Genomic DNA, 27,798 nt, shown 5'->3' with positions numbered 1-27,798 from the left:
ACTTTGCATGCTAAAGCTCTGATTTAAAACTGCCAGCATGAAAAAGAACAAGATATTGTTGAGTAATTAAGCCAATTTTAGCTCAGCGCCGGGACTGCTGGCGCCATGTCTTGTTGACAGCACGCGGACTGTTTGTGTACTGTTTGTAACACTGTTAGCATATTGCACAGGAATACATGCGAGCAAGCCTCAGAATTCAGACGCCGCTACACGCTTTACTAGCTTTTTCCTATGTAGTATACTTTCCTCTATGCGCCCTCCTGTTTTACGAACTGGATTGGAAGCAGTTTTGGATAGTTGTGGCTTTCGGTAAGACGAATGCGGATATTTGAACATAAATCGGACGAAGTGTTAAGGCAGTTTCTCAAAAGAAAAAAAAAACAGATGCCTTCCCGCATTGTAAAACTGGGTGTCCAGTGCAGCTGTTGTAAAACACTACACATGGTGATGGGGGAGGGTATTAAATGTGTCTCGTTGTCTTGGTGCTCTTGTCGCTTGCACTCGGCTTCTCTGGCGGCAAATGCTGGGTCCTGACACATGCGCTCGGCGTCTTGGGCGAGAACGTCTTGGTACTGCCCAGCCTGCCGCATGCGCTGGCCCTCGAATTACTTCAACCCCTCTCCCCCTTTGAGAGCAGCTGATAACCCAATATTTACCAGAACAGATGGGCTGGGGACGTTCCATTGTTCACCTGCACTTTATCATCCATCATGCGATTTCGATGCTCATTTTGTGGCGTTTCATTTGCACAAATACTGACTTCTATGCAGCACGCCTGATGAGCCTGACGCATGCGCTCGGTGTCTTGGGCGAGAACTGCGTGGTCTTGCCTGCGTTTTTTGTTTACGACACGAAATTTCCTGGTTAACGAGAGGCTGTAACAAGTAACAAGTGATGCAAGGTCCGGTTTACTGACATTATTGTCCGTATTTACTCCACGACTACTCAATTTTTTCTAATCTGTTAAAAATTCCCTTTTTCTTTTTGCCCAAAATTACAGCCGAAAATTCCCTGTGAAATAGAAAATTCCCGCACGGAAAATCACTGCTCCGAAAACAACAGTGAGTCCAACTATAGGGATGTTGTGTTGTTGGAAACGAACGGCAGAATTGAAGCGTCCGCTGTGTATATACCTAGCAGACCGAAGTGTAATTCGTGAATCTTATGACCATGCTCTTCTCATTAGTTTGCAGTGATGGCCCCTTTGATCATCAGTCGAGACTTCGGTATGAACATTTCAACACAATACAAGAAATCGTTCACCCTGTTTGTGCTTGAAAGGTGTGGTTTGAAGTGCCCCACCTAACAAATTGACGCATTCTCTCAACATTGTTCATGTGTAGATTTAGTTTTCGCCAATAATTTGTCCAAGGTTGCAATCGAACCAATCAGTGTGTCTCAGTGTAATCACAAACCTATAGTCGCTACCTTTTCCGGTTGATGAAAGTAAACATTGGTCTTGTCCCTGTGATATGCTATAGCTTCACTGGTGCTTCACCTCCACCGAGTGTAATGGCTGCTCACTATTCTGGTTTTTGTTGTACCTGAACGGGCCAGCTTCTCTCCGATGACGCTTCAACATACATGCGGGTTTTGCAGTTGGGCTCCATCGATAGCTGTAAAAAAGGAAAGGAAACAAGACTCGTGCTTGGCTGCAAGCTTTCCGGTTCTAAATTTTTTATTAGTATCCTGCTGTTACCGTGTTGCCTTTCGCCTGCTTTTGTCCTTGCAGTTGCCCCCAGGGAACATCTTGGTCGTTCGGTTGAGATTGTCAACGTCTTCTTTTCAGCAAGTAGGCTGTGTTTTTTTCTCTAGAGAACGGTACACCGTAACTCTTCGCTTCCCGAAGACAGTCGAGTCAAGCGCGAGAGTACAGTCGGTGGCGATAAATAATAAATATATAAATAGATAACACTGCATTTTCTTTGGAAAGATGAACCTGAGCGCGGATGAAATAAATAAAAGCGATGAACTTTAATAAAGCACACAGCGGATATCTCGCGTAAGCATGCCTGGGCCACCACGCGAAGCTGACTCTTGCATGCTGCCGCATCAACAACGGCATGTCAAAAACTGTGCAACGTATGGCATTGACTGAAGCGATGCAGAGGAGACAATTTGAAATCTAGTGGACGTTAGGGTAAGTCAAGTTCATTCCAAAGGGAGGAACCAACATTAAGGCCTGCTAGACCACTTTACCCCAGGAATGCAATGACGCTGACTAGAATTTGAAGACATTTAGCGCCGAGATTCAGTGTCACTGAGACTTCACAACACATGCGGAGCTTTATGTCCGGCTTCTTGAAATCTCTGGTAAAAGGTGGATAATATCGAGCTTTCCGTCTCTCTATCAGGCACCGTGATCGTTGGCACAAGTTCCTTAGTGCTATTCAGGTCACTTCCCGTACTGCTGAAAAACACTTCTTGGCGTGCATATCTCTCATGCTGCAATTTATTTACTGCGTGTCACTGTGTTCAGCATCATTATGATGTGAAAACTCAGAGCTCAGCTGATTGGACGGGGAGGGCGAGGGGGCAACTTCACGTTGGTTTAGTCTGAAAAGCATCCGACCTTGAAATGCGCTTAAAACAATCTGTGGACAAAGATGAAAAATTCTCAATACCTAAGCACACACTTGTGCAACAAACTAGCAAAGGATTGATTTCTGTGTACGAGTTTGTTTATCGGGAATTCTTTCTTTTGTAAAATTTACCCTGTTTTGCGAATTCATTTGCAGTGCATGTGCACAAACGGTGCGCCGAGGACAATGGCCACAGATTGTCGAGATGATTTTAATTCGCGAGATAAAATAAATAGTGCCCATAGGAATGGCCTGGGACACATCGAAAACATGTATCAGTTCCACACTACATGAATTCTCAGTTGCTGTTGTCGCTTATGAAATGTGTGTTTCTTCTGCCCACGTCAACTAGCATTATTCGATTAGCGGGATTCTCGCCTGTGGGGACAACCAAACGGTTATAGATTAAAAGAAGCCCCAAGGGGCTCTAAATGTTCCAGTTACACGCGGACATCGAAGTATACAAGAAGTTAAAAGCGGGAGACGCCGTCGCGGCCAGAACACCATAAACCAGGCTGTCGCGTAGTTTTGAAGCAATGCAACTAATGCTGCGCCAGCGGTCATACCAAAAATTGTATCATTTAACTTTTGGGGGCCTGTCGCACTGCTTTGTGGTGATATTTATCCCGTGCTGCTTGCGCGCATTGCTCACATAGCGCATGTTTAAAAAAAAACATGTGCGTTAGAAACAAGCGGATAAAAACCGATGCTACACATTAGAAATTGGGAACCTGGAGTGCAAAGCCATGACCAACCGTGAAGGAACGAGCCCGAAAAAAAAACCAGAGGTGATTGGGGCTTTTCAAAAACAGCACATGTTGTAGACCTACAGAAGAACGATACGACAAGTAGTTACAAACAACGACGTGAGCCGTCGGAACAGTCTTTGGAATCGCCTAAGTATGGAAAGTCTATTAAAAGCAAGACACAAAAAAAAAGTTAAATATCCTAAAGATATCCGCTTCCTCTTTTGCCACACAAGAGAAGCCCAGTGGTCAGTTGAAAGTGCTATCACAGTCTAGCTTCGAGATCAGCGCACAGGGAAGGCCATGTCACTTCAATGCCCCCTTGTGCTGCGAGGCTCATCGGCTGCACTTTCAATTGTAAACGGCGCTCGAAACTATTGAAATTTACTTTCATTCGCCTGAAGATTGACCTAATGCTCCAATTTCTGCATTCACGGCTGTCTCTGCCTGCCTTACAACCAATGGGAACTTCCTTCATTAAGCTGAATATAGGGGCCTAACCCTCAATATTGTAATCGTATTTCAGCGGGACGATTGGCAGTCAGCCAGGTTTAATCTATTGGATGACATAACAAATACGAAGCAGCTGCGAAAACATCGAAATATTTTGAAACCAGCGAGCTGCACAACCAAAAACACGCCAAAGCAATTGCTAAGTTCGACACAGCTGACTCAAAGGACAGGCTAAACTACCGATCTAAAAGTTAAGGCAGCGCTCAGGTTCTTCTCCTCCACACTCTCCCAATTTCCTCGCGACCTCGTGGAAGAACGAAAGAGAGAAAAAGGGAGGGTGGAAAGAAGGTGGAGAGGGACGTCCGGAGCAGGGTGTAACGGGTGAATGCCTCGAGAGAAAAGATGGTTGCCACGGCTCAGATTCAAGAAGTGAGGAACGAACTCAGCCAAAGTGCAGGAACACATTGCGATGTGCGCCCTTAGGCTTCATATCAGCGCCGTGTTCTCCGCTGTACAGAGCGCGGAATAACCTGTCGCTTCGGCTGGGTCGACTGAGCATGCGCGGAAAGACGTTCCCGTACACCTGCGCGGCCACATACGCGTGCGGCACGTGGAGAGGTCCGGACAGTCCTGAGTGCGCCATAGTCATGCGCTTGGCATATCCATCTTCATCCATGATCAGCTCTCTCAGCATCTGAGCGAGGGTGTCGTCGATTTCGTCGTTCGATTCCTGCTCCTGAGGAGGCACTGACCGCTTCTTCCTTGTCGCCTCCTTGTGCTGCTGTTCCGGCTGACCGCCATTATGGCCGGTCTTGCTGCCCACGTCTGATTCCTCCATGGGTGCACCCGATGGAGGTTCGTTGCTGGCTTCGAGGCTCTTGCCGTCATACACTGAACCATCGAGACGCTTGCCAAAGTGAAGTATACGGTGCGCCCTCTTGTCCATCGAATCATCGTCAATGTCGTAGCCATAAACCTCGAATGAACGTGGTGCGTCGAAACCAGCAGGCCTTTTGCCGAAATGGAGGATCCTATTTCCGGCTCGTTTGTCCACCGGGTTCTCCTCTTGAGGGATGGACTGGTCATTGCCAAATCGTTTGCCAAAATGCATAATTCGATTCCGTTTGTATCCACCCATGACGGACTCGAGGTCACCTTCTCTCTTCCCGAAGTGTATAATGGTGTGTTTCAGCCTTTTGTCTTTTGCAGTGGAGGCGGGTGACTCGACCTCGGAATAAGAGTCATCGTCCCCTGCCCGTTTTCCGAAGTGCAGAATTCTGTTTCCTAGGCGCTTGTAGGCTGGGGACTGCTCGTGTTGTTCTGGATCTCTCTTGCCAAAGTGCAGAATGCGGTGGCTGAAGCGCTTTTTCCAATCTTGAAACTTCCTCTGCAGTTGTTTTTCTATTCCCGCAACAGAAGGCCGCTGGTCTAGCCTGTCAGCATACTTGTATCTAGCGTCAAATGTACGCTTCGCAGCGCCGTTCACTGCCTCGTCGTTTACAGATGACATAATTCCGCTTACGTCGTCGTCCTCTCGCTTGCCGAAATGCATTATCCGGTGTCCTAACGGGCTTCGTTTGTCGATGGAGTTGTCGTCACCCTCTGGATTATAGTCAGGCCTCTTTCCGAAGTGCATAATTCTGTTAGGTGCCCTCTTGTCATAGTCCAACGTTTCCTGCTCGCCGTCCAGTCCACTCGAAGGACCATACTCTGGACCACGCTTTCCGAAGTGCATGATTCGGTTTCCAGCGCGTTTTACGATCGCACCGTCTACGCTTGAATACACGTGCTCCAATGCATCGGCAACTTCGTCTTCTCTGGTTCGTTTGCCAAAATGGAGGATGTTGTTGTGTGAGGCTCGCTTAACACCGTCTGCAATGTCATCGACCGAAGCTGATGGCGGAATTCTTTTTCCAAAGTGCATAATGCGGTTTGGAGACCTCTTTGCCTTCAGTGATATGGTCGGTCCATCCAGGCTTTGAACTTCTGTTCGCTCATCATGGAATTCGAACGCTCCCGTGTTCGTGTCGATCGGTCGAGCCGCACCGACTGCATCACCAGGGGCGTTGCTGTTCTGGGCACTGCGCTTGGACCTGAAAAAATCGTGCGTTTTATGCATTAAGTCTATTAGTTTCAGTTTCAAAATAACGCCAAAAAACGTGCGTTAGGTTTTAGCAAGAAAAGGAAATATTACGACGGCATGACATCATGAATCTTCAGGTAAGGAACAAGCATCCCAACAAATATGTAAATTACAAGGATTCAGGCTGCTGAGATACCTAGATTTATCCAGACAATTGCTCTTGCGAAACGTTTTTGTGGAAATGGGGCTATGCCATTCATTTTTACTAAAGCTGAAGTTTTCTGCCACTGATTCGTACTCAAGCTATTTCATTTGTATTGAAGCTCAGGTGTGGTTTCGCAGACACGGTCACGGGTATAATTTCTTATTGAAACATCTTTTTGGCCAGTGGGGTCGATACATGGTGGGATTACAAGATAGTTGTGCTCACACGTAAGCATAAAGGCATCTACGTAATATTGTAGTGTTAAATTTGTGCAAAAACTATGCACACAAAACGGGGCCCAAAATATAAAACATGCCGAAAATGGCTAGAATTATCATAACAAACTCTACAGTAATTTATGTGTACGCCCTAAACGTAACTGAGGTCCTAGAGAAAACATACATATACATACAGTCCTTAATATAGGATGGGGCTGCGTGTTGTATAGCTGGTGATTTCGGCTACTCATGTTATAGAAGGCTATGCGAATTGAACTGCTTTATTAGACTTTTAATTGTTCACTTGCACTATGCAGTTCGTATACTCACAGCCGTTGCTATTTTGCTCACCTACAAATTCTCTATGCAATTTTTTTGTAACCGCTGAACAAAACCCGAGCCAAGGAATTGTATCATCCGGAAATCACATCTGCGTAGAGTGACAAGCTTCAAGCAAGAGTAACACATCTTTGACGTCATGCACGAAAGCTCATGCAGTCCATTTTTCTGCTTCACCATAGCCCGGCCATTGCATTCACTAGGGGGTAGTCAGGAAATACCAAGGCGATAGCCTGCATTTGACGGAAAACGCTTCATCTGTATTGTGGCATTACTCAAGGCGAGCAGGGTATTCTTCAAGGATGGTTACTCTTTTGTGCGGTGCACTACCTATGCAAGGAAGACCGTGAAGCGTTGAATCATGTCATCTCATAATTCTCACCTGGTCGCTTCTCCACCGCTGTATTCTTCCAAGTTCCTCCTGCCGAAGTGGATGAAGGTGTTTGGAGACTGCTCGCGCAGCGATCGCTTGACCCTACTCGACGCGGACGTCTCGGTATTCTCTCCGGACGTGGGCATCCAGTCGTTGTTGTCATCAGTTTCCTCTCCTCCTTCCCCACCATCGTCAGGTGAGCGGCCATCGGATTCGATGAGCCTGCGAGAAGGACCTCGGTTGAACAAACACGCACTGGAAAAAAAATGGCCGCGTACATGCTTGCTTCGGTGAAAATGTCGTTAGAAGATGATAGCCATCTGCCTCGCCTATCACTTTACACCCCACCCCCCCCCCTTCCCCCGCTCTCGCACACTCACCCTTAAGCTGCCCCCAACGGTTTCCCTGCTTTCATGATCCGTGCAATGAATGTTTGGTCAGTTCGATACAATTTCCTGCGTTCGGACGGTTTGCGGCTAATGCAAAAACCGTTTGTTTTCATTGTTCTTGGAACAGCCCGAGGATACATATTTTATTTTAGTGTTACCGTTATCTTGCCTCTGTTCGACAGCCTTTCAACACTCTTTTTTTATTTGCTGTTGAAAGACCACACTCACGTCAATTTTTATTCAAAAGATTGCTGATACTGCCAGTTTACGTCACTTATGTTTCGCCTCAAATAACCCTAATGTTTTCTTTTTTCTAGCCAATGCTGACATGTTTGAGGCACGCCACCAGTTGTTGTAGTTTGGTAAGGTCTTGCCTAAATGTACTTCTTTTTCAAACACGCTTTTAGGTTTTGGCCCCGGTGTTGAATCGAGTGAAAGAAAGACAGACAAAGGTAAAGACATACAGCCCATTGTTATGGCATTACGTAGCACAAGAGAGACTAAGAGCGTCTGAAAAGTGGTAGAATTATTATATCTTTTCCACCCGCCATCGCGACGATCAGCGCATACACAAACCATGCTAGAAAAAAAAGGCGTGTCAGAGCAAGCATTGTCGAGGTGCTATGGCTCCAGAAGAGTCCGTGACGGCTTTTGTGGCCGATTTGTTTTGTAGAATAACCTATATGCAAGAATCTGTCCTTACGTAAAGACGTGATGACGAATGATCACTGTCATCACGAAATTACTTGATTGTATGTTTGTTGCCGCAGATATCCAAATGTTAACTATCTGCTTTACGGCTATTCTGACATCTGCTATCGACAACAAAGGGCTCTGTTAGACAGCACAAACGCTGCAAAGCAGGCGGACATTTCTATGAAAGAGAAGCACTTGAGTACCACTGTATGGTTACTGGTGCGACACATAAAAATTAGATGACTAATAAGGTCCACAGCAGGGAAAATCGGCGGAAAAAGCACGAGGAAGCGTGCTGAAACAGTGTGCGGGTAAATAGGTTTTCTCCCGCTAGTGCCGTGAAGGATGCTGTGCTGTAAGATCCGTTCAAACAAAGCGCGTCATTTCAGTTGTTTGTTTCAAGACTTATTCTGCCATGTAGGCTGAAAATGTAACGTGAAAGCTTGGGCGAGTTGCTGCTGCACGCTGAACCACAGAGGAAACGAGAAAACACAGGACGATAGGAAGAGGATACGCGAAGCCCTTCGTGTGTCCTCTTGCTATCGTCCTGTGTTTTATATAACGTTTCCTCTGTGGTTCAAGTGAAAATGTAGTTATGCACCTACGACCTCATGAATGAGTTCCTGCTTTTATGTGCCTTTAACTCTGTCTTGCACACCAAGCTTTAGTTTTATACGTTACACCGCGCTCATTGTGTGCGCAGACTTTGACTGATACTAACAATTTGACTTTCAAGTCAGGCTTACCCGAGAGACGGGACCGCAAGTCGAGAAATATGATTAACTAGATCGAGGAATGAAAGCAGAAATTTTGGAGGCAAAGAATATAAGGACATCGCGAGGGAGTAACCGCTGAAGAAACGTTAGACAGGTACAAACATGCCGATGATGAGAGGAGGAAAGGAATGAGAAGAGCAGGAGGAGGCTCACCCGCCGTAATAGCCGTAGGGGGCTGCCCTCTTGCGTCCGAAGTGCAGAAAGCGGTGTCGGCGCGGCCCAGTGACGGTGGCCGCGCGCAGGGCATTGTACTCGTCGAAATAGTCGCGGCTGTAGCCACCGTCGTCGAAACTCCTCACCGCCCGAGACACGCGGTTGAGGGCGCCTTCGTCGCTCCTGGTGGGGAGTGGGTCGTCCTGCTCGGGCTGCTGTGGAGGCTGCGGCGGCGAAAGAGGATGGTGCTCGGAAAGCTTGGCATCTGCACAGGAAAGGAAGGGCCGTTTAGTTTGGTGCATGTGACGGTCCAGTGTAGCGCCAATAAACAAAACATTGCATTAGCTCCTGACCTCGTCACAGGGACTGTGAAAGCATGCCTGTCCAATTGTACCAAAGCCTGTTGTTGGTGCCACGTGGTTGGAGGCTTACATTACCTTGCGAAATCACGCTATGTATGCCTGATGTCACCTTGTGAGCCACGCGGTTTTGAGCACGCGGTTTTTACGTAAGGCGTAGTTATAAATTTAGTTAGTTATGCTTATAAATAGCAAGGTGGTACACCCGCATGTTCCCGTCTGCGGTGCGACTGGACACGGGTGCTTTGGTGCGCCACTAAGTAACAGCCCGCGTCGCGCTTTTTCAAGTATGCGTTATACCTCGTTAGCGTTTTAGCCATTAGCAAGCTACGGGTATACTTTTAGAGCTGAGTTTGGCTGCTCGTAAGCGGTATTCTAACCTGTCCGCGCAGGCGTAGTTTAGCTTGAAAAGTAGCCATTAAAGTTAGTTCTCGCACTAACGACATTGTGGTGGGCTTGCCCCTTATTTGTAGATTGTATTTTTTAGGGGGGGGGGGGGATTCTCGTTCGGCATTCCACGTCATTTCTCGCGATATCTTTAGCCCTGAATATGGCCTTATAATACAAAGGTATATAGCAGTGTAACTAAGGGACAGACTTTTCAACTACAACCCAATTCTGAAATGTTTCATGAATGGATGACTGTTTACTTCAAATTTGCAGTTACGAAATGCGACCCAAACAGTTGAGCTGTAAAATCTTAGTAATTAATCATGTGAGATCTTGCGTATCTTACGCCAAGCGGTGTGCACCCCCCAAGCCGCACCAAGAAAAAAAAACATTTTTGCTCCTGTCGCACATTTTCTCAAAACACCTGAGGGCGAGTAAAAAAAATGGCTCTAATTTTATATGTAGTATAGTCTGTGTTTCTTGATGTTTATTTGCCAAATTTGCGCGAGATGGACATGAAGTCCTATTCAGGGACAGACAAGCGCCCTCCTGATAACTAATTTTGAACGTTGTTATTACACATTCGTTTATTCGCCCGTGCATTATAGGGGCGGGAAACATGGAAAAAAGCGGCACTAAAGCAGCTTGACTGGCCCATCGGTTCCGTTGATCAGTGGCAGCATGTGACAAATTCTTAGGCAAATAGTGAAGACAGACAGCAAAAAGCTAAACAAAGAATATCCTTATTATTAGCACGTAAAGCGTTCATGTGAACAGAAAAACAAGGTAGAAACACCGAGCTCACTACAAAAAGCTTATTGCAAGATGACAAGAAAAAATAGGGAAGAGGGAGAGCAGCGGACGAATTGTTCGTTAAAAGCATCTTCGCCAACTTATAAAACTGGTATAAACATTTGCACCCGCTAATCTTTCGTAAGATCAGGGCATGTTCTTGGCTGTGTTCCGCATACGCAGGCACGTCGTCCTATCGACTGCACCTAGTATAGGGCCGCCAGCTCTCAAGCAGGTTTCACGACGAAAACGATAAAGAGGCCTGTAGACAGGCGGAAAATAATATACAAAAGGTGGCCTCAGTATTCAGCATAGAGCGCACACTGTAGCTTATAATATTGCAAATGAATCCTCAATTTCTGAACAGAGCACGATCATTGGCTTGCATTGAAGCGAGGATGTTTGAATGCCTGCCTCCAATTGCACGGCTATCAAGAGTTGTGGCGCTGTGAAATTTTACATTTCTCGCCTCTAGGAACACTTCAAGCGATGCTGCGCTATTATATTCGTTCCCCTCTCCCTTTTCGAGCCTTTCTCGTCCCAACTTCTTATTGTTTGTTTACACGAACAAAAAAGAGGTAAAGTTGAAATGTTTTTAAAGATTCTATGCAAGGGAGAAAAAGGTGTAAGAAATAAAGCGACCAGGAACAGAATAGAAACCGAGGGTCACTGTGTTGAGGCGCAACGCCGTCCGCGGTAATAGCTGCAATAAAGCAGCCCGCATGAGAAGCCGAGGATGGACCACGCGAGGCATACATAATAATGAGCGGTTCTTCCGAAGCCGGCGTGGCTGGTTTTATCGCTACACTTTCATTACTGTTTCAGGAGTTGGAGGATGTGCTTAAAATGTTCGGGCGTATCTTTCTCGCCCTCTTCTTTCTTTCTGCCGCCGTCTCAGCGGCTGTGAATGAAAAAAAAAATACTATACTTTCGGCGGCAGCCCAGAAAATTATGTGATATATGTATTGCTTTCTCGCGTTTTTCTTCGAGACAGCGTGACCGCATCGAAAGCGCAATTAGGATGGGTTCGTAGTTACGCCTTTACACTGTTTCGGCAATCTTGTGAAGCGTGCACAGGGCAGTCTGTTCTTTCTTTACCACGGAAGCCATCGCATTTTGAGGCGACGTGATGATATACATCACATGTCTGGTTTTTTTTCACAGACACTGTTACGCGGCGCCGAATTTTGGTCAGCACAAACTGTATTGCAACCTTTTGGAATAGAATATATATATATATGTATATCAAAGTTGCAGTCCTTATTGCCAGTGCTGTTTGGCGTTTTAACAGTCTTTTATAGTGCCGAATGAGGTATGATTGCCAGTTTTTTTTTTGTTTTTATGCAGGAATAAAGAATTGAAAATTCAAGTCGAGAAAAAATGCGCCGTTTTTTCCGGAAGCGGGAAATATATATATATATATATATATATATATATATATATATATATATATATATATATATATATATATATATATATATATATATATATATATATATATATATATATATATATATATATATATATATATATATATATATATATATATATATATATATAGATATATATGTGTGTGTGTGTGTGTGTGTGTGTGTGTGTGTGTGTGTGTGTGTGTGTATTGTAAGGCACAGGCTAGCGAGCTCAGGTCGGGCGTAGAGATTCAAGAATACACCGATGATGATAACGTGGATGACGACGATGTGCGCGGCGAGCGAGGCAGGTGGCACATAGCATCTGACGCATAGCCACTAAGGAAAATGTCCACATACGGCTGCTAATGTCTCCATTAGTCCGTGCTTACAATATATATATATATATATATGTACATACCCAGGTATATATAAACATTTCTATTCACTACGTGCCACCTAAATCGGGACGAAGTCAGATTTCCAAGCAAGAAATACATCCAAACAGACTTGTGTCTACTTTGAGAAAGGCGAACAGACGAAACAAACGAAATGGCAAAATGCTTCTAGTTGATACGGAATAAAACTTATACAATCTACACTTAGATTTATATAAGAAGTTATTGATTTATACCTGTTACAATACGAAAGTCGCGAACGACTGGGTGTCTAAATTCTTACGCACGTTATAAATACCCAGGGGGTCGACATAAATCCTGAGCGCTTCACTGCGACGCAGCCGGTAGCCCAGAAATAGATTCGCCGCTTACAGCCTCCCAAATGTTTTGTGATGCTACCGATACCAAACAAAATTTATAGCAATCCCAAAAATCTCCAAGAACCATGATCCCACTATTTCACATATATTCTTTTGCCACCGAAGGAGTCACCTATACGTATATGATAACGTTTGACAAATTGGCGGGCATGGTACATTGCGATGCGCAGTTTTTAACCTGAAACATCATGACAACTCCGGATGTGTGCACCGCTTGAAGTGGGAGGGAAGAGCGCCTGCGGTGTAAGAATTCATGAAAAACTTTCTCAATCCTTTTTATTTTAGACAGTCCTTGCGTAACATCCTCTCACTAGCCGTGGAGGTGGGGTAACTTCGGTGAAATGTTCGTCGGTGTAATTTTCGAAGCCCCACCGCTTCGCGCTGGCGGACTGCGCTCGCTCACAGGTAGTTTCATTTTATGTTGACCGAAATTGAAGGGGAGAGTCCTAGAGTTTGATGGAGTTGCTATAGCGCCAAAGCTGGGAACCGGCGATGGTGCCGCAATACACCCAGCACTTAAATTTTCTTCGTTTATTCGGCCTTAATTAACCCCATTCTTTGGTCGACGCGCTCAAACTACAAATACAGAAGTACAGCTTTCGGCAGTCACGAAGTTGCAAAATTTGCTTCTAGCTATAGGTTTTTCTTGTTCTCCCGTACGGTCGTCCGCGTTTCTTGAATTGCTAATTTTAGGCCCGACTTGAACTGGCAATGTGCATATTCGACGAAATTATATACACAGCGGAACTTTATTAATTGGGGAGTGGAGCCTTGTCGCCTCCTGTATGAGAATTTAGCTAATATTTCTGCGAATAGCGATCTCTTCACTGCACTTTGTGAGTAGCATGTAGGACGCATGGCTTATAGTTACTTGGTCATACACGTAAGAAAGGACACAAATACATCATCTCTATACCGTGGGGCACACCCAAACCTCTGTTGCACGACTGAATTTAATTAAAGAAAGCTTGTCCCCAAAAGCGGAGCTGGTTTTTTTTTTTTTTTTGAACTTTTGACAACCAGAAATTGCGCTGGTGTTGAGGAGAAAGGTCAAAGTATAATAGTCACCTGACTAGGCCCCTAGCACCAGACAGAATAATTAAAAGTGCTAGTGAATTTGATGAATCAGTATTAGTGGCAACTCGGAAAGTTGGTCATCAGGATGTGCTTTAAAATGAGCTGTTGTGAGCGAGTCGAAGAGAGATACACTGCTTTTATTTAGAACATCCGGAAATCCCTGCTTAGTTCGCCAGCGTCAAGCGCCTTAAACAATAATTGTGCCAGCTTGAGAGATGTGCTTAAACCTACATTGAATCTGTCACCATTTGTTTTTTCTCAGATAAACCCTTGGTTTCACCATGCCACCGGTCTGCATTTTAGTCCCGATGTCGTTTGGGCTTAGTGAACGACGATGTCCTGGACACTCAGTAGTTGGCCTTTCAAGGTAGTTTTTTGCCGAAATCTTTGGCGTGTGTTCTTAAACAGCCTTGCACACCAGTGCTAGAGGCTCAACGTTTCAGCAACACCTCAAGTTTCGCAAACCGCGCCACGACGTGTTGACCCAATGTGCTAACTAGCGTTACGCGGTGGTCCGAGTTCTTTAAATCTGCTTTGTTATTCTGCATTATTGCAGTAATAGGTAAGAACATAATGCACATCCCTGAAGACTTCGCACTAGCCGTGTTCTAAGGGTAAATGAACGAGTTCGCAAGCTCAGTTGGTAAGCTAGATCTTCATCTCGGAGGGTGCATGCGTAATGGTAGAAAGGCGCAGTTAGCCGTCTCCAAACAGGCAAGCTAGCAGGTAGCCATCTGCAAAATCATGCTTTAGTGCTGGTTCGAAAAAAAATACCCCGGTTTCACTTAAAGGAGCCATGAAGAGAAAATGCAAGTTGGTTTTATTCGAAAGATTTCGTGTTTTATAGTGCCCCCAGCGCTTGTCCGGATACAAATGGTGCTTTATTCACTGAGAAATTAAACAATTTAGGTTCAAATTTTGATTTTCCCGCTCAATCGTGCGTTTTCGTGGTCCCAAGTGACATCACTGAAACCGACCGCTCTGCAGCCTAGAGTACCTTCATTCACGCATCCGCCGTACAGGGTAGAGACACGTATACGCTGGCGCCGCCATTTTCGTTTGCTCGCTCACCGCCGAAGCAAGTCGTGTCAAAACCGCGCTAAAATTATCGCCTCAACGCTGTTTACTGAAGAAGTTTGAATCATATTGTCTGTTTCGCGTTGCTAGGTCTCGTGGGAAACGAAAAGAATAACGCGTTGAGCCCGTTGGCCCAATTGCGGCGGCACGGGACCGTTCAAAGGTTGCCTCCACCCTGTACAGCGGTGTTGGTTTGTTCCGCGTTTCTTTACGTTCCGTAACCTAGATGGCGCCACCATACCGTGGCAAGCGTTTGATTTGTTTTTGCCCGCATTTAAACCTGGCTTGTTTTTGTTCTGGGAGAAAATATTCGTTCCCTGAAACAGTGCTCGCTCGACAAATGGGGTCACGTAAGACACCGTTGCTTGCGTCAATCGGCCAGTGTCGTCTGAGACAACCCCAAGCCCCGTAGTGCTGTGCAGCGAACCCAAGCATGCTGTGCGCAGTACGAACAGCAGAACGCGTCAGTACTTCTATGTTTACATGTGCTTTCGTAACTTCCACTGTTTGTCCCATCATTCTTATTGCTTTGTAAAGAATGTGCCCTAAATTTAAGCGCAAATCGCTCGTTCGTCTAGTTTGTAAGTTCTACCTAATTTGCGTCTGCTTCTGCCAGCCTCCGCCAATCTCAGAGCTTAGCTCATGTGACGACATAGGTTCTGTTGCGGGAAATGAGCTGGTGGGTCGCATGACCATTCCCGTTTTTCCTAATTATGTAGCTTATTTGAGCGAAGTTTACGTTAAAAGTGGTGTCAGTATGATTCTAACGAGACAGTCTTTTGAATGAACCAAACTTATGTTTTCTCTTCATGGCTCCTTTAACTAACCTTGCAAACACTAATGTAGACACTGAAGCTGCGTGGCTTTCCCTAATCGCTTGTGTAATATTCATAGTACTTCTCAAACCAGCATGTTGATGCCCGTTCCCGCCAATTCATTGTTTTCCGTGTTCCACTGCTAGCATCATCTACTGGAACCTGTTTCTTCTTTTTAACTTGGACCACTGCCACAAGGGGGCGCCACGAGTGCTTCCTGCTTTTTTTTTTATAGCGCACCTTTCTACTTGCTATTGCAAAAATCAAGCAGCCATGTATTTTTTTTAATTAAAAGAACCGATGCAAATGCCAAATATGTCTTGATGACTGGCTTCAAATATGCTTCATGTTTTCTTTTTGCTTATAAATGTGGCCAAGTAAAAACATTGCCACCAGAGTTAGCTATTTAGAAAAGCTCTGCTTGTATAAGCGTCTCGTTCAAGCATTCTTTCAACTTGCTGCATGTGTGTTTGGTGCATGTTTTCCTACTTCCTAGGCTATACCCTTTCAACATCGCCGCGACCGTGCTACTATATTTCTTTCCATGAAAGCCTCGACCAAGAACAGCTTTGCTGGTAAAAGAATGGTTCTCTCATTCATATTTATGAACAATACTATTTTTAGAATCCCATGTTCAATATTGCTCTAAGCACTATAATATAAGCAGTTTGACCTTTTCACTATATTGTCTATTAATCGACGGGAAGTTTTTTTCGCGCACGCTGTACTCTTTAATGTATACTTTGCATATAGATGGACACTTTAAATATTTTAAATGGCCACTTTAAAGAACACGTTAGTAAAGTAGCCTCAACAGAAATAACGTGTGACCAAAGCAAGCGTCGCAGGCCCCAGTCCTCTCACCCTCAGCCGTGCAGAGGAGGAGTGAGCCGTAGAACCAGCCCACCGTGCATAGTAAGAGGGCTATCTTCATGCTCCCCGCGTCTCGGCGCTTGCAGTTTCTGCGAAAAGAAAGAACGCAAAGTGAGAAAATGCGCCATGTATTGGCGAACAACACAAGGCGACGCAAACAACCGATGTACGGCGTTACAACCGCTGGTTACATTGGTATGGCGAATAAAACTCACGGATAAATCCTACAAAGCAAAAGCACAAATCTAGAGAAAACAAATCAAAGCCCCTTTCATTTGACAAGAAAAATGGTTCAAACGCACAGCTTTCCGTGCTCGAAATTATTTAAATGAGCGTTCGCGATTGATGCGTTTGAATTCGATTTATTTAGAAGACCGAGTATAGTCAATAGGATTTATTTAGAAGATCGAGTATAGTTATTTATTTACTCATTCATTTCAAAGTTTTTTGCAACGTGAGTCAAAATCAAAGTCTAAAATCTAAACTGCTTCAACCATGTCGGAAAGGCGCAACAGGATAGACTTCGGATTCAAAACGTTAGGGATCGCTGTTCGATTGCGACTACGCGAAATATTTTTTGTTCTTCTGAAGACCTTCATGTGCCTTTGTGAAAACCCATATTATCGTGTGACCTCACATAGCGTAAACTTGTAAATGTACTGCAGAAGAATGGCAAGTTGGGCTAGTTGGTTCATAGTGACCATATCGAACAGGCAGCGCTAGAAGGACGGGACAAAAGAAGAATTAATGACGACACAGCGCCGATGTGTCATCAGCGCTGTGTCGTCATTAATTCTTCTTTTGTCCCGTCCTTCTTGCGCTGCCTGTTCGATATGGTGTACACTTGGCTTTCGTGCAGTGCGTTTCCGCTTACGCTCCCCGTCTGCGGGAAATAGAAAGCTTCGCTTTAACAATTAGGGAGTACGGCTGCTCACGCGTCGATTCTCACCTCGGCGCGAGGTCGTTCAATGCATACACGGTTCATCATCCGCCAGTGGTCGACACAGTGATTTTCGACTAAATTGGAATGGCTGGCCATCAGTCACGCTTTCGCAGCTCAGCTGCCGAAAAGCAGGGCTTCCCCCATCGGCATCACCGAAATTTTGTGCGGGAAGCTGTCGGCAAAATGCGTGGCCGGGAATCGTTGGCATAATTTGGCTCGGTAGAAAAAATGTCCTTGGACCTCCGTATTTTGATATTACGGCTTGTATTGCCCCCAAAATAAAACGTCTTCCCAGGGAATAATTTGTGGGATGCAGTGCATCCAATCTTAAAGAGACTCAGTGTAAAGTTTAGGCACTGTCAATGTGGCTTTCCGACAGTGTGAGTAGTAGGGAAGCCTACTAATTAGAAACATTCAGTTCTTGCACGCTTCGCGACGCCATTACACTCAGGAAGACGAAAATTGGCAATACCAACCACTGGCATAAAAAGGTGGCCCAGACGATGCGAATCGCAATCCGCTCTCCGCAGCCGGTATTTTGGAAAATAATAAATAAATGGTGGGGGAAAGAATACTGATAGTAACGTTAAAACGATGCTTCTCATTCGCAGTGACTGACACACCTAATGTTCAAATTCAATAGCGCTTTCGTGCGACAGAATATGTTTGTTTCATTACATGAAGCTATAGGGGAATTTCTTGACTTTCGTTGTGAATTATGCGGCCTAAAAGCGCACGTTAAAAACAGAAAGTAACAAAAGGTGTTATATTCCTTCCAAGGACTGACGCTGTTTATGGTCGAAATAAGTTGTTAGGCCGAAAATAACGCACAACGAGACGACTCGATTAAGCCAAGCCGGTTTGGGAGCAAAGTGCACTTATCCTGCAGGAGCAAGATTAATAGAGACAGTTTTCATGAAAAAGACGGGAAGTCTCAAGTTCTCCCTTTGCGTGACGACTGTTTTTGGTGGAAAAGCTGCGACAAAAATATTAGTCACAGCACTTATAAGCATTCCCGACGCGAAATTTGTCGTTGGTCATAAAAGTGGCACAGACGCATGATTTGTCGGTCCTAATCAACCGGTCTAAGGGCGCGCCAAGCCGGAACAAGTCGTTACAAAGAAAAACTTGGCTTCCGTATAAAATGCAGCCGTTTATTAGAGTAAAAGGGCGCATTGTTGTTAAAGCCACAGTCGTAAGCTTTTTCCTTTTATTTCCATAGTAAAAAACGAAAATGCTGGCATGAAATTTCCATGTCATGTTGTCTACCTACAGCGAGAAAAAAATTCCGCCCTGCCACTGACAACATGCCACGGCTTCCTCCAGTTCACCATGGTCAACGCCCCTGTCAACGTCAAAGCTTGGTGTAGTATAGGTAGAAGAACAAGGATAGAAACCACAACAACAAGAAGAACAAGAATAGAAAGTATAGAACAAGGATAGAAAACCACAAACGTTTAAGAAGGCTAATCAGACAGCGGCTGGGAAAGCTGTACTATTTCACACAAAAGCCCGAGAGGCGCTACGTATCTCAGAAACGTTACGAAGCGCTTGTGGTAAGCAAGCAGTGCACGTTGGTTAAATCTTTCCCTGATACAGTTTATGAAAATGGCTCTGAGAAAGCCACAGCAGCCAACGTTTATTTCGCAAAGGTTTTCGGCTCATTCGCAACGTGCCACGGAGGCGTACCGATTCATATCTATAGCTTCAATACGTGCTGAAAGCCCTTGCTGTAGGAATCTGTTCTGTTAGGAACTAATGACAGCTTAATTACCAGAGGCTGCTATCCGTAACAGTTCATTAAACAGCTCTCCAGCCGCTGCCCGCTTCGAACAGCCTTACCAGAATTCTACCGTGCCGGCCGCATACGGTCCGCTGACTTCTCCAGGCTCAGCTAATTACGTATGAGTAACCTGATACATTGTGTTCCATTATTAGGCTCCAAAGAATGGAAATCTCTGTGGAACCAACATAGCAGAATGCGATAAAATGTTTGTCCATACCGTGTTCAGTTTTATTGTTTAGGAAGACCTTAATACGCTTTTTTCGTCAGACAGTAGGAGCCACCCACGCCTACGACGTAATGGCAACGCGGAAACGTAGGCGCAAATCCACGCTTGAGAAGGAATCGTTTTCAAGCTGGGAGTTTATCAGGAGCTATATGGGTGCCTAACAATGTCAGAACCAAGAAAATTAGGTTATTTTTTAGCATGAAGCAGGTGATAATGACACACCCAGTATGTTTCTTGCAATAGGATGATTGAAATCGGAATCAAGAATTATGAAAGGAAGAAGACAGCCTATATTCGACATCATAATAGTCATCATCATTATCATTCCGAATAGCAGGAAAGAAATTTAAGGAAATATTGCGTGGCACCAATTCGCATCTTGTGATCCTAGGAATGCGCCAGAATTTGTGCACAATCGCCCATCGTGTACTCGCAGTACCCTCAGCATTCCTTTCTCCTTCCTTCTTGGGTTTCTCTCTGTTATGACGACTGAGAGCCTTGGCCAGTGGGCCTTGTTTGCCCTCTATGCCTTAGGACTCGCCAAGCTGCGTCAAACTCAGCGACGTCGAGTTGCGGCCACCGGATTCTGGACGTTAGATCTCGAAGCATAGCGTTAGGCCTACAAACAGGCCATCACATACACACCCGTTCGCATTGCTAGCGCGCCATCTGGTAAGGGCAACATCTATAGCCTCAAGTTTCGGTGGATCCCACCTGATGGCGCTACTCACGTAAGGCTAGCACATAAGAGCCTTCCGATTTCCCAGCAAAGAGGGCATTTATTGGAGGAAAGTATCTCTCTCCTGGCTTACTGATACTTATGTATCATGGTCAAATTTCTCATCTTTGTGCCAATAAACGCCCTTAGAAAACTTTCGAGTTAGAAGGACACATCGCATTCACGAAATCTGCCTTCAACCCGATAAAGTTACGCAGTAAGTGATGCGTGGTTGTCTCACATTCCATATGCACTGGATTTCAATACATTCCAGATTCAAGTTCGCTTGATCTTCATTTCAAGTAAACTACTTTACTCGTATGCTCTTTGCACTGTCGGCCGATTCGTTTGCTATTTCTGGCTTGCGCAGGGGCTCGGACGTTCGACCTACTAAGTGGACTACTGCTTCTGCAGTGTAAACCAACGGGACGAAACAAATGCCACAATGGGAGACATTACTACGCAGACTGGGAAACGTTTGAGAGGGGTGAATTATGTGATTCTCCCGGTTTGGGCTTCTTCTAGACAGTGAACTTGTGCGTAATGGAGCGAAACTTGCCTCACATCCCTAACACATTGAGCGGTGCGCTGAGCCCTGTGCCAGTTTCAAAACCTGAATGGTGTGTGTACAAATGGAAAATCATCAATATTCATGACAAAGTGATAAAAATAAGGCGTCGGCACCATCGTTGGGAGTGCGATGTTACCAAATATCCGATGGGTTGAGGTTGCAACATCCATCTCACTGACTCAAAATTTTTACATTGGCTCCAACAAGGGCAGGAAAAAAATACTTTCATTGAGCATTAAAAGGGGCCCAGAGGTCCCAAGGGAGTGGCTGCTTCTTCAGTGGAGCCCTTATGTAGTCCGCGCCGATATGCGGCCGGATGACCCCTTATTTGGTTAGCAACGGCCAGTCGTTAGGCCTACCCTCGCACTTCAAGGTTTAAAGTGGTGAACGGGTACTTGCAGCTTGACGCAGAATGAGTTTACGTCGCTTGGCACGTCGTTCTCGTAACAGTAAGGTTATTTACCCAAGGCTGATGCCAGCATACCCTGACAGCATGCCAAATCAGGGGGACTGGTTAGTGACGCTGACAGCTGCAATCCTATCTTCAGCCTTAGTTGTGCATGCACGGGGCAAACTTCTGAGCTTCCTCATGATCAGAAAATAAACACCCCAAGAAGTTGAAATCGCAGCCATACTACTGGCTGTAAGATGGGGAGAACATTGAAACAAAAACTTCACCATCATCACGTACTCTACAAGATACATTGGAAATCTAATCTGCGGCCTTATTCCTACAGAAGCCAGGAACGTCCTACCAGCAAAACCAAAAGGAAAACAAAGAATAATATGGAGCCCCGCACACCAGGGCGATGAAGTAAACGAGACAGCCGACTCACTAGCGCAACAAATCAACAGCCGCAGGGAAACGGACCACTCTTACACCCTCCCTCCCTTCATGTCGCTTAATGAAAGGCGTTTGACACAAAGACAAGCGATAAAGATCATGCCGGCACCAAATCCCATGTTAAATGCCGAAAAAGCAATAAATCTAAGAATACTACAAAGAAATACTTTTTCCACACAAATCCAGGCTGTCCCTCATGTTCCCAGAGAGGTATAACGAGGAATGTCACAAATGAAAATTAAGAGAAAACTTATTTCACACAGTATGGAACTGCCCCATAATTTGGCAACGAAACTGCTACCAAGAAAAAAAGGAGGGGTGTAGAAGGAAGGCAGGAAAGTTAGCCTGGCTAGATCCTAGTTTGCTACCATGCACGCGGGAAAGGGGAAATAGGCAAAAAATAGAAAAGAAAGTATGAAGAAAAGTTGGAGCAAACACGTATGTCCAGCGCTGAAGCACTGACACTGATTGACAATGGAGGCGTTCAGTCCGGTGTTTCAGTTCGTCGCCCGTAGAAAGCGTAAGAGTTCCTTAGTCGCCTTCTGAGCGGATGACAGAGAGGGCCAGTGGCGCAGAATCTGCCAAAGCTCTTGAGAGTCCTATGGTTTAGCACTGTCCAGCTCGGACCTTTCGACACCGCGCTAGCTGCTGGTGAGAGCCATGCTGGGAGCCTTTGCTTCTAGAGGTCCGGGAAAGATGACTTTTTCCATAACTCTTTCTACATTTCCTTCTCCCTATTTTCAAATAAAGTTTACTCTCTCTCCCTCTCTCTCACTGCCGGTCGAAGAGTAATCCTCAGGATGCTGGTTAGACTCATCCCACCCTCAAAAAATTCTAACACACCCACTAAACGATATTGACCCTGGCCCCCTACATCATGTCAGGGAAAAGTGCAGGTGGCCTTATTTGACTATTTACACAAAATCGGCGTCGCAAAGGCAATCTAGAACTTCACCTGTGAGATCGTGTGGACGTTTACGTCAGCACGCAAAGCTTCGTGTTCATTTTTTTCTTTTAACCTCCTCTTTTTCCCCCTTCTTCTGCCCTACTTCTTTAAGAGCCTTTACTCCCATCTCTCCATCTCCGCAGAGTAGCACGTAAGTGGGAGCATGCCAGTAAACCACTGTGCTTTCATCTAATAAAGAGCTGTCTCTCTCTCTTTCTCTCCACAGACGATGACAGCTGGCGTGAGCAACGCTCGGCGGATTCACCAAAATGGTTTGGCTGCTACGCCTACATAGCCTCCCACAGGTCGCACATCGCCACTATGGCCTGCTGGCAAGGGATGATGAAGCCTATCGTCAGAAGTTGGGGTAGGCTAACCGATTTCAAGAGGCTGTGGCGCCAACACCCCAATCCACATACCTTAGATACTCACTTGAGATGATGGGCCAGTAATGATATTGCCTATAACTTGCGAAATAACTTTAAAATGCCTCTCTGAACATTGCTGCTTTGAACGATTATGCTATTGCCAGTTACGACAAGCTAAAAGTATCTTGTTTACCAGGCTACGAAGAATGGGGACACTGAGAGGAAGCTGTCGCCGTAACAGGTTAGGTGTTGGCCGTTATCTGTGGTGGAGCAGGGTGTGTATTTTTGTCATGTATCTTGCGTATCAGGGTGTGTATGTTTGTGCGTATCTTGCGCTTCAACTTGAATAAGTTTGTGTACATAGCCGGTTGGCCAGCACATATTATCCGAGGCTACACTGACTGTTTTTTCTCCTAAATACTTCATATCCGCAGTTATGCAGTTGCCCTATGGGGCCTGAAATGTTCACCTAAAAGATAAGGTACGAGTGTAAACGTAGGCTGTATGAAGTGCAAGCCTGCCGCCATAAATGCGATTGCGTGGCAAGTTCGTGTATAAAAATGGGGGCAGTAGGCGCAAAAGACGAGTTTTTGTATTGTACCATGGACAGTAACATGTACAGGGGTCGTCACAAGTAATCGGAACAAAGATTTGTGAACGCCAGCTTGATGTGAAATTGCCGAAATTCATACAATGGCAGTGCGCGAAGGCCTTGAAATCATTCTTCAGTGGGTACCTGGTCACTCGGACATACAAGGCAATGTTAGATCCGACGCAGCCGCCAGCGTAGGCCACTTGCTGAGCAACACGACCCAGCTTCCTTTTTCCCGAGAGGACAGCAACGCCCTTATCCTCTCAAGTGGATGGGCTGCACAACGGTCGGAGTGGCAGGACCCTCACCGCAGGTATCTACCACTGCACGCTATTGACCCGCACTGTGACTTCCGTTTTCCACGCGACCTCAACAAGCGGTGTGAAGAAGTTCTGCACCGACTGCTCCTGAATGTGGCGTTTACTCGGAGTTTTAAGTTTAAGATTGGTTGGGAAGATTCCCCCCTGTGCCGGACTTGCGGTGTGCGCGAGACTGTAAATCACTTGCTGTGCGTCTGCCCTCGATACGCTGCTGCGCGAAAAACTGCAGCGAGCTCCCTCATGTACGTCATGGAGGCAGTCTCGACCTTTTTCATTTTCTTGGGCCCTGGGCCAATAGTGGTGACAGTACCTTAGGTACAAAAGTTCTGCTCCAGTTCCTACGAGAGACTGAACTGGACAAATCTCTCTAGATCAGAGACAGAGCAAGTGTGTCACGATATCTTCTCTTTCGCACTGTGGCGTTCATCTATTTATTTTTCTTGGGTTGGTGTTGTTACTTTTTTTTCCGTCGTTTACTTTTCATTTTGTTTCAGCGTTTCCATTAACGATTTTCTTTTCAATTGTATTTTTATGTCCGGACTCTGTTGGCAGCATGCTCTTGTTTTTTTTTGTCCTTTTTTTTCTTCTTTTTTTTAATGCTTCATGTTTGTCTCCTTCCTGCTGTAACCCTGATGTCTGTTATGCACCACTCATCAACGTAGTCACCTCCCATCTGGTGTAGCAAGCCTTGTCACTAGCAGGGCTGACCTCACCAGTTCCCATTAAAGAGCATTCCCTCTCTCTCTCTCTCTGTGAACGCTGGAAAATATTTGTCTTACTGGCTTTATGACGGAAATTGCTGGTTTAAAGGAAGCTTTTTCTCTTGGGGAGGACTGCTTTAGACGCACACCAATGCAGCCAGGGAGTTTCTAGAAGACGAAATTCCTGTAAATTTACGAGCCGTGTTGTAATTAGTTTTGACTGCAACTCTACGTACATGCATACATACATACATACATACATACATACATACATACATACATACATACATACATACATACATACATACATACATACATACATACATACATACATACATACATACATACATACATACATACATACATACATACATACATACATACATACATATGCACGCAAGCCCGTAACGTGCACATGTTGAATAATCCTTGCACGTAATAATGCAGGCGTGGCTGGTGCCGGAAACGAAGCGTAACCGGGGGTATAACTCATTTTCTCTGCACATAAAGCAACGCGATCAACACCATGTCAGAGGAGAAGCGCAGGCGTTTCGATCTGTCTGCGCTGTAGTAGGCATGCAAGGGCCGCACGTTTTGCTTAGCTGGCCCCTGATGAGTCAGGAGTTCCGGCAACGCTTCTTGTCAGCTGCTAGCACAGAGCGGCGGCACCCATTAATTCTCCAACGCGACACTGTCTCCCAGAAATAACCCCGCGAAAGCGTGCTTGAGCGATGCGACGCGGGAAAAATAGGTGTCTGGGTGCTGATCGCAGCTGCTAAACTATGGTGACGTTGTTTTAGTACTTTGCCACTCTGACAGTGGTAGAAACTTACAGGGCAGATACGTAGAGGTTTACTAAAAGGGTACAACTTAAATTGAGGACGACTAGGTGAGCAATGGAACGGTAGATGATGGGCTAACGTTAAGGTACAAGAAGAGAGCGGAGTAAGTCAGGGAACAAACGCGTGTTAAGGAGAAAGTAAGAAGAAGAAATGGGTGGGGGCAGGGCATGTAACGCGAAGGCAAGATTACCGTTGTTCATTAACGGTAACAAAGTGGATTTCTAGAAGGCAAGCGTTGCAGGTGTCAGCGGAAAGTTACGTGGGCTGATGAGATGAAGAAGTTTGCGGGGATAACTTGGTCGCTCTTAGCATAGGACCGGGATAATTGGAGATCTGTGGGGAAACCCTTTGCCCTAAAGTGGGCGTAGACAGGCTGATGATGATGATGAGCACTCTGACTCAGCGTGGTGAAGGAGTGCCCTGCTCAATACGAGGTCTAGGGGACGATTCCCAGATTATTATCGTCGTTTACTTCAGCCGCGAGAACTGCTTATCGGAACTGTAGATTATGATGCTTCTGCCGCTGATGATGATAGAAAGGTCAGCATTTGGTGGCGGGGCTTGGTATAGGCCAGATGGTGATGCGTATAGTGATGGAGGGAATGTACAAAATTGGGTGAGGTTGTTTTCTCTCTCCAAGCAGAAGATTGTCAGCGATTATTTGGAGAAGTCTTGTAACTGTAGAGGCCCGTGTTAAATTTGATCACACGCAGGTGTAACAGACGCAATTGTTGCTTCCGAAGAAATTCACAGAGCGAACAGATTAAAGTAAAGATGACGATTTAGTATTAGGCGATACATGAATCTGGGTATAAAGGAAATTAGGGTCAATTAAACAATTATTTCAAGGAACAGAAAGGAGAAGTCAACAAACATTGTTTACAGGACACACTTGCATTGTCGGGGAACTTTCCAGCCACATTCAGCCAGTCATTAAATCATATCCTGCGATACAATTTTCTAGACGCCCGTCAAAATTTGAAGGCATCGCCTATGCTTCTCGACTTATTTGGGAAGTGGTAAAAATTTTACAGCAAGACATGAGGCCACTTGGGCTTGCTTATAGGCAACGCCATGAGTAGTCACTTATGTTACGTGGTAATCAACCGATTACCGGATAACGCACTGTGCCTTTGTTCATGCTGCAACATTCGTAGAAAGATAAGTGCTGAACGCACGCAATGCTGTGTATGGTAGAAATGATCTAAGTGCTGAAATTCGTTTCGTGTATGATTCCGCACTAACAGTATGCGCACGTTATACTGATAACCGTTTTCTCTAGAGCTTCTCAGGGCTAACTGGGCAACCACGGAATATGAAAAACACGCATTTTTCGATAACCTTAAGCTCATTGCGCCATCAGATGTTTCCGCTTTTCTTCAGTCGCAGGCGTGCTTGGAAAATGGGGGTGACATGTTTTTTATGTTTGCGTGTTGATATTGGCAAATTAGTTGTACGGCATTCTCGTCGACAGTTTAGCAAAAGTCCGACGAGCAGGAGATCCTACTAAACCGGGCGTACTCAAATGAAAAGCATGCACTGGGAAACGACAGTACGTATATGGTGCGTCTGGAAATTGACTATGCTACTTCAAGGACAAAGTATTGAACGAAGAATATCATAAAAAACCCTGAACAACAGTTTGCCCAGCCGGAATAAAAAGTATCCTAATCTTGACACTATCTGTTTTTCCCAATCAAGAAAAAAGTACCTTGTAACATTTAATATTATCATAACTTGAATAATTTTTCGTAACTTCAGTCGTATTTTTTTTTAATTTCGCAGTTGAGAGAGTGGTGTAGGTTTGATAATTTCAGCTCTGCGTACCCTGTAGTTCATCGAAGCAACTCCTAAAACTTTTTGTTGACAACGTCAGTAAAGGTGCCATCATTTTTAAAGTAAAGATATTCAGGAATCTTTAATTGGATATCTCCTCGCAGCGCTGTAAGCCACATGGTATAATAGAAAACTATGTCTTGTGCGGCGCAATACTCTATGAAGGTAAGGACAGACGAGGCATTACCTGTCAGCAGGCCTTAGGAGGCTGATCTCCAGAGCAACGTTGTACACACTTGGTGATCGCACGAAAACGTGGCATCACTATTGTGGTTTCTAGCCGAGCCGGAAGACGCCCGCGATTTTTCTGCCTTAAATTAGGCTGCAAGATCGTCACCTTCGCCACACTGTCTTCATGAGGTTATCCCCATTTAAAGTTATCACAAGCAGAGCGGAGCTCCAGGAAAGAAACACAATGGCTCGTGCCGTCCTTTATATTCCTGAAGTGCTCGACGAACAGATGCAACTACTGAAGAGTCAACAAGGGGTGATATGACGTAGATAACAAAAAAGGCCTTTTAA

The 27,798-nt window shown here is 45.2% G+C and overlaps 1 protein-coding gene across 3 annotated transcripts in view; it reads right to left on the bottom strand.

Moving 5' to 3' along the window:
• Positions 1–1,660: 1,660 nt before the first annotated feature.
• Positions 1,661–27,798, bottom strand: part of Fmrfa (FMRFamide related propeptide) — a 305,089-nt gene continuing 278,951 nt past the window's right edge. For 2 of the 3 annotated variants that reach the window (XM_077672606.1, XM_077672607.1), the window contains exons 3-6: positions 16,575–16,672; positions 9,014–9,278; positions 7,009–7,221; positions 1,661–5,874 (exon numbers count right to left, since the gene is read on the bottom strand). In XM_077672606.1, coding sequence (XP_077528732.1) covers positions 4,224–5,874; positions 7,009–7,221; positions 9,014–9,278; positions 16,575–16,644 — 2,199 coding nt within the window. In that variant the 5' untranslated portion in view covers positions 16,645–16,672 and the 3' untranslated portion in view covers positions 1,661–4,223. Of the gene's footprint in view, positions 5,875–7,008; positions 7,222–9,013; positions 9,279–16,574; positions 16,673–27,463; positions 27,666–27,798 lie in introns of those variants that run through there. The other variant, XM_077672608.1, reaches the window with a different exon arrangement.

This window comes from Haemaphysalis longicornis, unplaced genomic scaffold (assembly GCF_048455015.1).
Source record: "Haemaphysalis longicornis isolate Haplotype H1 unplaced genomic scaffold, Haemaphysalis longicornis Haplotype H1 scaffold_6, whole genome shotgun sequence".
NCBI lineage: Eukaryota > Metazoa > Arthropoda > Arachnida > Ixodida > Ixodidae > Haemaphysalis > Haemaphysalis longicornis.
This window is presented reverse-complemented; position numbering and strand designations above follow the sequence as displayed.